We start from the raw sequence: 13,532 nt of genomic DNA, 5'->3' as shown, positions 1-13,532 counted from the left end.
CATAGTTCATGTGAGGATCTACACCATGTGGTAACTCGTGGTAACTTTATTGGCCAAATCAGAAGAAAAAAAAGTTTAAAGATTAAGGACTTGTTAATGAAAGCAGACAATGTATAGGTAGACCCAGCAAGACCACCAGCAGACTGAGCAGGATAACCGTGAGTAAAATCAAGAAAAACTGGTGAGAAATGAGTTCCATCTATCGGCCCCGTAATTTGAGGAATGTGGTACTTTTCCTTGAAACCTTGAGTGTACTGTGATGCCTCGTCTTCATTCGGTACTGTAATTAGATTTTTTATTGGCGATTTGACCATTCCCTTGCAGAATAGATAAACAAATTTTTTTCACAGTGCTTTTGTCAATTCCAAAATGATTGGAAATCACATGATTCTCACCGCAGGAACCTAATTTATACAAAACAACATGCTTTATTACGGAACGGGGGCACTCACTGTTTATTCTGCAGGGTTCATATGTTCTTTCATAACATTACATAAAGCAAAAAATGCCAATTCTTTCGAAGGGGACCTTGATTAAGGGTAGTGGGCATAATGGCACTTTTGGTGTGGCCGGCAGATTCGCCAGCTGACATTCGCATCAGCGTGAACGGCCAGCCATTAGACGTTTATCCTGGCCCAAATGCCCAGCCATGGGATTATGATGAGCTGCATGGAACAGTAGTTCCTTATGGCTTTTTCCTCATCTCTTCTTTAGTCTGAGTGTCCTGCATTACTTGATATAACCTTAATAATTGAACATAGGTGGAAAAGCACAACATTAGGCTGAATTTGCTGACCATCAATTACTCTAACTTGGTCGAAGGCGTGTCTCAGGGTCTCGTCACGTGACTGCTCAAAGGGGAAATCTCTGAGGGGAATCCCTGCCAAAGGTGGAGGGCTGGAGCCCTCCCCAACCTCCGTGTCCCCCTGATGCAGAGTTGACTTTGAAGGCCCCAGCACCACCTCCCCAGCCAACGCTGCACACACTCCACATCATGCCTCACTACTGCAGAACCCATCCACAAACATTTCCTTCACTAATGCCTGAAACCCTGGCCAATTTGTCCCAAGAATTAGTGGAGTGAGTAATAACCGCTACCTCCACTTTATGCTTTTGCCCAGGAATTTAATAATGACTGGCACCAGCGGATATTCACAAACATCCCCATGCACACCTCACCTTCACTAATCATGCATTTCCCAATTGTACACTCCATTGTATACTCACTGGCACATGGTTCCTGATCAATCAGGGAAGATCTGCGGCACATCAGGGATCTTGATCAGTATTCCCGCTTCCATAAGGGAACTGGAATTGTCCGGCTTTCTCGCCGCACCTGCAGACCTGCCTGGGCTTTGCCCCAAACCTGATGGTCATGGAAGGTTCTACCTGTGTAGAGAGAGGGAGTTAGAGGAGATATCAGAGATGAAGGAGCAGGGAGGGAGTCAGCTGCAGGCTCCCCGGCTTGAGTCAGGTGGTGGGGGTATGTGGCAGCAGGGGCGTGGTCAAGCGTCAGTTGCAGAAGGAGAGGAGGCGGGTGGAACTGGCAGGTAGCACATGATGATTCTCACCTGTGTCTCATTACTGTCAGTCTACTTATTTATGTCCCTTTGTGATCTCATTGACTCCCGTAACCCACTTGAGAGAGAGAAAGAGACAGAGGGAGTTATGGGTTATGGGAGTCATTCACAGCCAAAGAGCAGAGAAGATTTTGTATGTCTAAAACACACACACACACACATACACACAATCATACCCAACATGATTATCATTATTAATTTTTCAGTTTTGTTTTCTCTTTTATTTTAGATCTCTGTTGTCTGACTCTGGACCCCAACATAGCACATTATTACCTCCTTCTGTCTAAGAAGAACAGAGTGGTGAAATACAGTGTGAGACAGTCATACTCTGATCATCTAGAGAGATTCGACTCCTATATTCAGGTGTTGTGTAAGGAGAATGTGTGTGGATGCTGTTACTGGTAAGCAGAGTGGAGATATGATGTGTACATCTCAGTCTCATATAGAAAGATCAGGAGGAAAGGAGAGGTGAAGAGTGAAGAGTGGAGTTTGTGCTGTTCCTCCTCCTCTCTCTCTTTCTATCACAATAACATTAAAACTGAGCTTGGAGTTCCATCGTCCTCCACAATAGGAGTGTTTGTGGATCACAGTGCAGGAAGTTTGTCCTTCTACGGCGTCTCTGTTACAATGAGGCTCATCCACAGAGTCCACACAACATTCTCTCAGCCTCTATATGCTGGGTTTGGGGTTTTAGGAACTATGAGGTTGTGTGAATAACAAAATTCACAGTAGATGAAAAAATTCCTGCTCATTTCCTCATTATTCCTCAATTGTGATAAAACTTTAACATTAACATTTACAGTTTTTCTCAACTGATTTGAAACATTTCTCCAAATTCAGCTCGCTGCTCTCAAAACAATTAAAACACCCGATTTCATACAAATTACAAATTACATGCATATGTTTCTCAAAACACTGGGCTCAATATTCTTCTATTGTTTCACAATAGTTCATATAGCCAACCAGAACTTTAATATCAGGAAAAAAAAAGCAATTGCAGCTTTTTTTATTGGTTTATCAGAAATCACAAACATTTATGTACCATTTTTCAAAACACAACAAACAAAAAAGAGAGTAAGGAGACAGCAGGGATAGAAGGATAGGGTACAGATGGGTTTCAAATGAAATGAGAGCCACCTTAATTGACCTTGTCCTAAATCATGGTCTCTCCTTGATAGAAGCTGGGCAGAGAGTTCAGCCTAACATAAACAGATCCACAGTGGCTTCAGATATCCACACATTTCTTTTAGCACTTTAGCAAAAATGTCTTCCAAAGTTTTTCATACTTAGTTATAATATTTTTTTTCAGATAGCCTTTAAGAATGCCTTTGACAAAAGAAGAATGTATGAAATCATTCTCATGACTGGATCGGGAAGCTGTCGCAAGGTTGTGATGGACTTTAACAGAAAACATGGCAAGCACATCACACATGACACTGCTGCCAAACTTATTAACAAATTCAAACATACTGGAAGCATTGCAGACCAACCGATAAGCATTGTCCACGAATATCCACTGACGTAGGCACAACCAATGTGGTGCTGGCATACATAGTCCCCTAAGTATGGAGACTTTTGGGACACCCTGTAGTTAGAGTCTAATAGTCTCCATACTTAGGGGACTATGTATGCCAGCACCACATTGGTTGTGCCTACGTCAGTGGATCTATTTTTCAGGATAGAAGTTTGAGAACATTCAGGTGGACGAACAATACTCTTTTCAATTGAACAAGAGAATGCCATTGATGACATGGTGGTCCAGAAAAACACCATCCGCCTCAAAGAAATTCAGCAAAGAATAATACAGGACAATCAACTATTCCATAATATTCACCAATGCAATCTTGTCATAATTGATCGTATTGTAAGGAGAAATGCCATTCAGATGAAGCAGGTATACAAAGTGCCCTTTGAGAGGAGCTCTATCAGAGTGAAGAAGTTGCGATTCCAGTTTGTTCAGGTACATGTATGCCACACAATTACTGCGCTTTTACTGTAAATGCAAAGATACGTCATTGCTTCTTTTTCTATGAAGCTTTATATGACACCATCTCTTAAGGAGACTTGTCCACTGCTGAAGATTATAGGATGATACAAATGTGAAAATACAGCATTTCACAATCTAAACCCATCTGACAGCATTGATAAAAAAAAAGACAACAAAAATTTCTAGAAAAATCCATTACCTTTTAAGATTTATATTAGTGTATGAATCAACATCTGATGTTCTTGTAGAACATCTACACAGAGCAGCCTTTATTACGGTTCAAATCTTATCACTCTGCAAAAGTTACACATAGATGAAAAACCAACCAGCTTCTGGCTGAAGTTGTCAAGAGGTAAATCCAGTCCTGTACATTCAGAGAGAACTTGTTCTTCTACCTTTAGAGAATGTACAGAAAGTTCTGAATGTGCAGCAACGTGCATCACTGGCCAAGTGTACCAGAGTATACAAGGAATTTGACAAGACAGGGCTCTGTACACAAGTGGATATTATATGCTATTTCATACACATCTGTTGCACTATGCTGTATTTGTACAGCATTATTGTAGTTTTCTTGAACTATGGGATTAAAATATTTTGCAGTAACTAGTGTAATGTTTACAGTAATCTTTTGGCAACTTAATAAAACTTTAAGCTATGTATGTAAAGAAAAGAATGTTAACAATTCCATTTCTCTGGGCAACAGACCTTCAACCTCGAACATCTACACAGAACAGCCTTTACTAAGGTTTTAATGTTGTTTCAAAACTTCTCACTCTCTGTAAGTCTGAAACCTGCAAAATTTACATACAGATAAAAAAAACCAACCAACTTCAAGCTCAAGCTGTTAGGAAGTATATCCAGTCCAATACATTCAGGGAGAACTTGTCCTTCTAATTTTATGGTATGTAGAGAATGTTGTGAATGTACAGAATTGTTAGAGTCACGATGTTGCTCTGAACAGAAATGCACTCACACTCACAGACTATTACACAGCACAAGTAGAATATTACACAGAAGAGATTATATTATTATATAATCAGGAGAATAAATACTCACATCAGTAAGTATACAGGTCTATAATGAGTTTGATTAGCCCACGTGGGTTTTGGGAAGGGTTACATTAGAGTAGGTGAGTGTCAGGAAGGGTTAGATTAGAGTAGGTGAGTGTTGGGAAGGGTTAGATTAGAGCAGGTCCAGTGGTCTACTCAAACACTGGAATCTGTACATGCACAAAATACACTACAGTAACATTTTCTGACCTGAGTTATTTACTTTGATGTGGAAACAGCACTGCACCACACACTCAGAGTTTTGAAGTGGTGGGTGAGTTTTTGTAGCAATTGAACTGTAATTAAATATATATATTTATTGAATCAACATTGACAGATGCTTAAGTGACAGAACATTAGTATTGAAACAACTTTTTAGCATTTGAAACCATGTAGACAGAGTCTCTCTCTCCACCCCCTTTTTCTCTACTTATATTAGAGAAAAAGAAACTGATCATTGAGTGTTACTCTCTGTTTCTCAGTGTGTGAGTGCAGGAGCATGGCCGAAGCTTTTATCCCAGTATATCAGGATCAGTTCAGCTGTCCAGTGTGTCTGGATCTCCTGAAGGATCCTGTGACAACTCGTTGTGGTCACAGTTACTGTAAGGTGTGTATTAATGGCTGCTGGGATCAGGAGGTTGAGAAGGGAGTCTACAGCTGTCCTCAGTGCAGAGACACTTTCACTCCCAGGCCTGTTCTACTCAGAAACAACATGCTGGCTGAAGTGGTGGAGAAACTGAAGACTGAAGTCCAAGCTGCTTCTCCTGCTCACTGTTACGCTGGACCTGGAGATGTGGAGTGTGATTTCTGCACCGGGAGAAAATATAAAGCTGTCAAGTCCTGTCTAATCTGTGTGGCTTCCTTTTGTGAAACTCACCTTAAACCTCATTTTGAACTTCCTGATTTGAAAAACCACACCTTAATCGAAGCATCCTCAAATCTCCAAGAGAAGATCTGCTCTCAACATAACAAACTGATGGAGATCTACTGTCGTACTGACCAAACGTGCATTTGTCCTTTGTGCATGTTGGAGAATCACAAAGGCCATGACGCTGTATCACTTTCAGCAGAGAGCACTGAGAAACAGGTGAGAACTAGAAATCTTTTCAGCTTGAATTCATCTGAATTATATTTCTTATCTAGAATCAGCGGCTTTAGTCAGTTATCAGATTTAAATTGTGATTGCAATGGTTCAGTTCATCAGAATGATTTTAAAATGGTGTATTACATTTCAGTGTGTTGTGTTTCCACAAGTGTTAAATGAATTTGTCCTCCTCATCCAGCGTTAGTCATAATCACATCAGAACAGTCAGTGAACTATGGAGCAGCTGAACACCAGTTTTACAACTTAAACAATTCCACACAAGATTGTGACCTTTAACCATTTAGCTGCCATTAATATTCACCCACACATCATTTGTAACCATCTGAATGTAAATCATTTGTATTCAGAGTAAGCTAAAGGAGGAGCAGCTGAAATTCCAGCAGAGAATCCAGGAGAAGCAGAAGAAGGTGCAGGAGCTGAAACAGGCTGTGAACATGATTAAGGTGAGCAGTGAGCAGAGACAGAGCTGCTCCTACAAACACACACAACATGAACAACCAGTCATCCAGAGTCTCAGTAAGAGAGGGAAGTGTGTGTGTGTTTCCTAATAGTCCCATGCTCAGACAGCAGTGGAGGACAGTAAGAGGATCTTTACTGAGATGATCAGCTTCATGGAGAAAAAGCACTCGGAGGTGACGGAGCTGATCAGAGCTCAGGAGAAGGCTGAAGTGAGTCGAGCTGCACGACTCCTGGAGCAACTGGAGCAGGAGATCACTGATCTTAAGAGGAGAGTCACTGAGCTGGAGCAGCTTTCACACACACATGATCACATCCACTTCCTCCAGGTAACACTCGCTGTAGTGACCAGTCCTGTTTACAGTTCAGCAAACAAACATATTACTCTAAACTTTATTTTTTAAATAGTATCTTGCTTTTGCAAGCAGCTTATTTCACCCACAGTGTGTCTTTGGTCTAATTTCTTCTGAGATCATTTGTTCTTCTCAGGTTCCTCACCTTTCTCCTTCTCTCTCTCTGTAGAGTTTCCAGTCTCTCTGTGTCTATTCCGGATGTGAGGATTCACCCAGCATCACTGTCCATCAACAGCTCTCATTTGATGGAGTGAGGAATTCACTCTCAGACCTGAAAAAGCGATTCGAGGAATTCTGCGAGGAGGAATTCAACAAATTCCCTCCACATGGTAAGAGGAGCTGTTCCTGCTGGAGAAACACCATGATGGGAGTCTTTACTCACTCAGGAAATATTCACAACATACACAGAAATGACAAACACTTTTAACTAAAACACTGATTTAAAATGAATACATTCACTGTATCACTTTAAACTGTTTCCATCTTTTACAGAAGCTGATGATTCATTTTTGTTTTCATCTCTGTTATGTCTCCACAGCTGCAGCAGTTCAGAAGATTTCACCCTCAGAGCCAACGAGCAGAGAAGATTTTCTGAAATGTACTTCTAAAATATACACACACACACACACAAACACTATACCTAACATGATCACATTTTCAGTTTTTCTCTTTTATTTTAGATTTCTGTTATCTGACTCTGGATCCCAACACTGCAAACTGTAAACTCTGTCTATCTGAGAAGAACAGAGTGGTGACATGCAGTGTGAGAAAGCAGTGGTACTCTCATCATCCAGACAGATTCGACTCCTATAGGCAGGTGTTGTGTAAGGAGAGTGTGTGTGGACGCTGTTACTGGGAGGTGGAGTGGGTAGATAGTGTGCACATCTCAGTTTCATATAGAAAGATCAGGAGGAAAGGAGAGGGTAAGGAGTGTCGATTTGGACTCAACAGTCAGTCCTGGACTCTGTGCTGTTCTTCTTCCTCTCTCTCTTTCTATCACAGTGACATTAAAACTGAGCTCAGCGTTCCATCTTCCTCCAGAATAGGAGTGTATGTGGATCACAGTGCAGGAAATCTGTCTTTCTACGGCGTCTCTGACAAGATGAGGCTCATCCACAGAGTCCACACCACATTCACTCAGCCTCTATACGCTGGGTTTGGGCTTTACTGCAAATCAACTGTGAGGTTGTGTGACCAAAAATAAGGGTAGATGAAAAATACCTGCTCATTTCCTCATTGTTCCTCAACTGTGGTAAAACGGTCCCATCTTCAATAACGTGATGTGGGGCATGCCCACGGCAGAAAAACAGCATTCCACAGAATGTGACAGCAGAAAGAGATATGCTGTTTCAAACACACTTCCTGATGTTTTGAAAAGTTGTGTCAAGTAATGTAAGCTCACCTTTCCCTCTAGCCTGGTAATGTAGTCTCACCCTTTCCTCTAGCCTGGTAATGTAAGCTTACTCTTTCCACTAGAATGGTAAAGTAAACTCACCCTTCCCTCTAGACTGTTAAATCAGTACAAGGAAGCAATATTCCTTTGGTTAATAGTCACTTATATTACACATATGGTACTGACACATGATAAAATTTTTAAATGTTAAAGAAGTTGTACATTATATAAATTTGTAATTTTCAAAAATGTAGTGTGATCAAGGCTAAGTGTTATGATGTCCATTTAGTTTGTGAACCCCTGCTCTAAAGTGACCTATGTGATTATTCAAATGAGTTTCATATAAATATGTCTAATTTTATAAACAACAATCTGATTTTCCGCCTTCAAATATTAATTCAAATCTGTCTTGAGACCAAAGTATTTACACAAAGACAATTTTCACTATCGTTCATTTTGTTTAAAGTAAAGAAGAATATTTTTGTAGTTGTGAACGCTCATAGCACACTGATACAGTAGATTAATATTTAATATTAGATATTTACTGAGAATTATGATCTTAACTAGTGACTCAGCACTCTTCTGTCCTTCTGTATCAACTTCCGAGAAAACAAGTAATTAAAAACAAATGAGAAACTGAAAGCTTCAAGCACAAAAAACAGGTTTTCCTGTGTTTCCTGCATTCCTTGCCACTGACATTTCTGGAGATGCTTTTATCAGTTCCTGCGATCATGCAAAAAAAAAAAAAAAAAAAAAAAAACCACATTTTAGAGGACAATGAACATCCATTAAAAACCACATCATTAAAACTGTAATGCACTGTCTAATCAAAGAAAAATATCGTATATAAACCGTAAAAAACCTAACCTATATGTTGTTAATTTACTGAGAAGAAGAAAGAAAGAATGAGCACATTAATATAAACCTGTTGTAACATCTGCCCCTCCAGACCACTAGAGGATGCCCTCTCTCACTCATTTTCTGATTGTTACCATAAAAAGCACATGGACCCTTCAGACTGATTTGCAGTTGCACTATTGTCAGAGCTGCTGTTATAGCAAATGACCAATCAGACACACCTTCTGACCAATCAGAATTCAGAATTCAACAGCACTGTGGTATAATATGTATTAGAATATACAGCTGATGGAGATGTCTCTTGTTATTAATGTAACACTGAAGGGTAATAACTTACTTTGGCTGAATGTGGCATTGTGAAGATGAGCGGACTTGTCCTGTACCGTGCTGTATTGCTCTTTCGGTCACTAATCTGAAACTGAGACACTAATGCACAGAAACATTATTGACAAATATCGAATAAAATCCATTAAAATCATCTGTTTATTTTGTAAATCTAATTAATTAAAAATCTGGGGCATGCGCCCCAGTAAACAAAATAGCATTTTTTTTTTAATACTTTTAGTAATACTTTTTAAAAATTTATTGCCAGTACATTCATAGTTGAGTTTTTTCCTTGTGTTTTTTTTTTTCTTTACTGACCTTCACAGCACAGTAGCTTGGGTAACCAATTAAATTATCTAGCTAGTTGGACATCAGTAAATCAGACCTAACCTGCTTGTTATCTATTTAGATCAAGCTCCATTAGTTGAAGAGCTACCATTCCTTATCTAGCTAAATCACATGAATCTATCATGTAGTAAATTTGTATGAAAGGTACTGCTGAAGTGGCTAAAGTAAATACAGAATTAGATTTAAGATTAGAGATTAAGATTAGATTTTTTTTTTTTTAATCAAATGATCGAATTGTCACAAGCAAAATGAAAAGGGAAAAGGTTTTTATTTTTGCTAATATTAGCTAGCCAGTGCTAGCAGGATCAAGGAAAAGTATTTTTTCAAGCGCCTCCCCTGATCGTAAATTGGTTTTGTCATGAACAGTTTAGGAGTGTTACTGTATTGGGGGTGGATTTGTGTAGATTCATCACATATGCTAATCAGCCATAACATTAAAAACCATAATATTGTGTCCCTCTTGTGCTACCAAAACAGCTCTGAGCCAATGAGGCATGGTGCTACAATGGGTCATTACAATGGGTCAGTAGCTCTTCTGTAGGATCGGACCAGACAGGCCTTCCTTGGACCACTTTTGGCAGGTACTAACCACTGCATATGAGGAACACCCCACAAGACCTGCTGTTTTGGAGATGCTCTGACCCAGTCGTCTAGCCATCCATCGTCTAGCCATCCAACCAATTTGGCCTTTGTCAAAGTCGCTCAGATTCTTACGCTTGTCCATTTTTCCTGCTTCCAACACATCAACTTCAAGAACTGACTATTCACTTGCTGCCTAATATATCCCACCCCTTGACAGGTGCAACTGTAACAAGATAATCAATGTTATTCACTTCACCCATCAGTGGATTTAATGTTATGGCTGATTGCTGTATAATCCCAAAGAAGTCAAATTCAGTTTTTCTAAGTGTCAGTGTTCAACATGTTCACTGCAGCACTAAGTTTGACATGCAGGTCTTCCGTCTTTCTGTAACAGTGTTCAGTGAAGATTACACCTAAACACACCCTGAGTAAGTATGCAAACTCACATGCTTCAAGCAGAAAAACTGGTTTCACACATCACTGTTTGTGTTACACATCAAAAGGTGAAAGTGAACCAAAACACGAAGCTTGTACAGTGATTTGATGTGTGTGTAACTGAAACACCCCTAACTAAACAGTCACATGAATCACATGGGAAATGTGTTGTTTTTTTACACAATTCATTCATTTTCACACGATTCATTTATTTTCACATGCACAATTTATTTTCACACATCATTATTTTTATACACAATTCATTCATTTTCACACACGATTCATTTTCACATGATTCATTTGAATCGTTTATTTTCACATACAATTCATTTATTTTCACTCACTATTCATTGTTACATGTCAAGTGCTACATTTATTTTCAAACGGTTCATTTATTTTTTTACTCATGATTCAGACATTTTTACAAACAATTAGTGTATTTTCATAGGCGATTCATTCCTTTTTAAACGTTTCAATTTTTTTCATACATGATTCATTCATTTTCATACCTGATTCATTTATTTTCACATGTGATTCATGTATTTGTACACACGATCCATTTATTTGTCACACCAAATTCTTTTGCACAACTGATTCATTTATTTTCATACACGATTAATTTATTTTTACAAACGCCATTTTAATTTTGTGTGAATCACGTGATGGTTCTCTCATGATTTATCATGTTTACAAATGTTTAACTGTAGACATCAAACAGCCCAAGTGACTTTCATCAGGTAAATATTTATTAAAAAACCTGGTATGTCTCCTTTACCAGTTTTACAGTCTAAAATGCGAAAGCGTTATCTTTCAAAAGCGACATATTAAGGGAAAATGCGAGTTTTGTATTTCATAAGTGTAAACTTTGTACTTTACATCCACCCTGGTTTCTGTTTATACAAAATGACTGCTGTCACTATTTAAAACAGGAGTTCTCTCTACAGTCTGGTTTTATTTTAAAGATTTATTTTGGAGATCAATATGTTTAAAGAAATAGTTTAATAGTAACCCTTACAGAAAAGTCACATGACATTTATATCTATAAACAGATACACAATAATGCATGTCAGGTTAGGACATGACGCAATACAGCAACAGAAACCGGTTTTTCAGTTCAGTTCATGTTCAGTTCAAGGTTTTGTGTTTCCTCATTCGTCGTTATAGACAGAAAGAAGAGCTCTGAATCACTCGGTAAGAAAATAAATCACTGTAAGTGTTTATTTCATATTAGTAAATACTAATATGAAATATTTACCTGCTGCTCCAGTGTGCTGTTAGTGTTCACAGCTACAAAACTTTACTTGTTACTTTAAAATAGTGGAGTAAATGAAATGAACAATAGTGAAACTGATTGTGTAGATAATCCTGACTTCAGACAACATCAAATACTGTTTTGTTTTTTATTTTTAAAAGATGTTCCTGTATTATAAACCCACTTTAACGACCTCATCATTCTGCACATTTTTTTATTCTCTCTTCATATGCAGACATATGTATAAATATGAAAGGTTGCCAGCTTGTGGCTTTTTATCTATATACTGTATTTTTAAATGGCTTAGGATTGGTTGATGGATTTAAGATTTTTTTATTGTTAATGATTTCTGGATTTGTTCTAAATTCTTGTAACATGGATAAAAGGTAGAGCTACTCTTCAGAATTGCATGAATAAACCAGAATGTAACTGTAGACATGGTGCAAAGAGAAATTGAGTTAAATAACTGTGAAAAGCAGCGAAGAAAGCAGGAAAAAACAGTCGTTAAATTTAGTCTTTAATTAGATACAGGTACAGGTTATTATCAGCTGACTGCAGGAGGTAGTTACGTGGTGAAATAAGCCTTCATATATCTTTCATGTGTGATCAAATTATTCACATAATCAAATGTGATTTTTTTTTTCCCTAAGAGCTGTGACTGTATGATCTCAACAAAGCACACTATCTGTGGAGATAGAAAGAAATGAATATTAAATAATGTTAGTGTATTTCCATCTCATTTTTCAACAGCTGGACTTTGTGTTTATCAGGCACAACATGACATCTCCAGCTGCGCATGTGTGAGGAGTGAGAACTGCATGATGGGACATATCATGTCAGGACATGAGCAAGAAATGCCAAACCCATTGTGAGTAACTTTCCATAAAGACATCATAGCTGTTATGACAACAATGAAGGCTAGAATATAAAGCTGTAATAACTGCACACAGGTCAGAGACAGCAGCGTGCATGGCACTGAGCTTTAAGTACACAGGAACTGATCTGAACATGGATCATCCTGCTCACTTCACCCATGCCAGCATCTTCACTAATAAAAGGTGAGTCTGACTTGTTCATACATTCGCAGCTTCATGAAGAGACATGACATTGTATGGACGTAGCCACGCATTCAGCTTGTAGTGTAGTGCATGTTATTTTTGCATGGGATTATTTTACTTACTGAAATTATTTTAATAATCTGATAAAACAGACTTCATAACTTTTTAGATATTTCTGATCATGAATCCAAAGACACATCCAAATTTTACTTAAAAACAATGAAATAAAATTCAATGACCTTTTTTTTTTTGACCTGATTTTTAAAATTGTTTTCAGATTGCACGCTCTGATGACAGAATTTCAACACCCTGACTGTAACCAATGGAGTATCCAAAGATTAGAAAAATTTTAGCACTGAGCTGAACTCTTTCACTCAGTGACGTATTATCCTTCAGCTTATAATATAACTTTTCAGTCCTTCGGTCTGTTGTGTGTTTACATGACCATGGTCAATATTTTTGAAATGAGCAACATGATGATATCAAGACAAGACAGTCGTGGAGGAATCATGAACTGCACTTGCTACATTATTAGTTACTCTGCAGTGATGGTGCCATCACAATTAGTTTCATCCTCTCTTTTTTCATGTGATCTTTAGTGGTGTCTAAGATTTATTTTATAATGAAATTCAGAGTTTTTTAATTATTTAAAATTTCTTTCATTGACACTGTGTACTTTCACTTTTGTTGAAGGTTTCCTAAATTACCCCAGTGATGTTTCACCACCTGCTGATAGTGGTGGATTTAGCCCT

At 38.3% G+C, this 13,532-nt stretch overlaps 1 protein-coding gene across 2 annotated transcripts; it reads left to right on the top strand.

Moving 5' to 3' along the window:
• The first annotated feature begins 4,840 nt into the window (after positions 1 to 4,840).
• On the top strand, positions 4,841 to 8,691 carry LOC113535483 (E3 ubiquitin/ISG15 ligase TRIM25-like). Of its 2 annotated transcripts, none has more exons than XM_053229746.1 (6): positions 4,841 to 5,703; positions 6,069 to 6,164; positions 6,285 to 6,506; positions 6,700 to 6,859; positions 7,069 to 7,128; positions 7,211 to 8,691. In XM_053229746.1, the coding sequence occupies exons 1-6, from the start codon at positions 5,116 to 5,118 to the stop codon at positions 7,732 to 7,734; spliced, it is 1,650 nt and encodes a 549-aa protein (XP_053085721.1). In that variant the 5' UTR covers positions 4,841 to 5,115; the 3' UTR covers positions 7,735 to 8,691. The 2 variants fall into 2 exon arrangements, with proteins under 2 accessions (XP_053085721.1, XP_026784593.3); XM_026928792.3 differs by having other exon boundaries at positions 4,844 to 5,703; positions 6,273 to 6,506.
• Positions 8,692 to 13,532: the final 4,841 nt, after the last annotated feature.

Source organism: Pangasianodon hypophthalmus, chromosome 26, assembly GCF_027358585.1.
Source record: "Pangasianodon hypophthalmus isolate fPanHyp1 chromosome 26, fPanHyp1.pri, whole genome shotgun sequence".
Lineage (NCBI taxonomy): Eukaryota > Metazoa > Chordata > Actinopteri > Siluriformes > Pangasiidae > Pangasianodon > Pangasianodon hypophthalmus.
Note: the sequence above shows the minus strand (reverse complement) of the source record. Positions and strands in the feature narration are given on the sequence as shown.

Bases quoted from the DNA above. Each gene is read 5' to 3' on its own strand.
- LOC113535483 (XM_026928792.3), top strand. From the start codon at position 5,116: ATGGCCGAAGCTTTTATCCCAGTATATCAGGATCAGTTCAGCTGTCCA. The intron at 6,165-6,272 runs GTGAGCAGTGAG...GTTTCCTAATAG, and splicing joins AGGCTGTGAACATGATTAAG to TCCCATGCTCAGACAGCAGT. The intron at 6,860-7,068 runs GTAAGAGGAGCT...ATGTCTCCACAG, and splicing joins CAACAAATTCCCTCCACATG to CTGCAGCAGTTCAGAAGATT.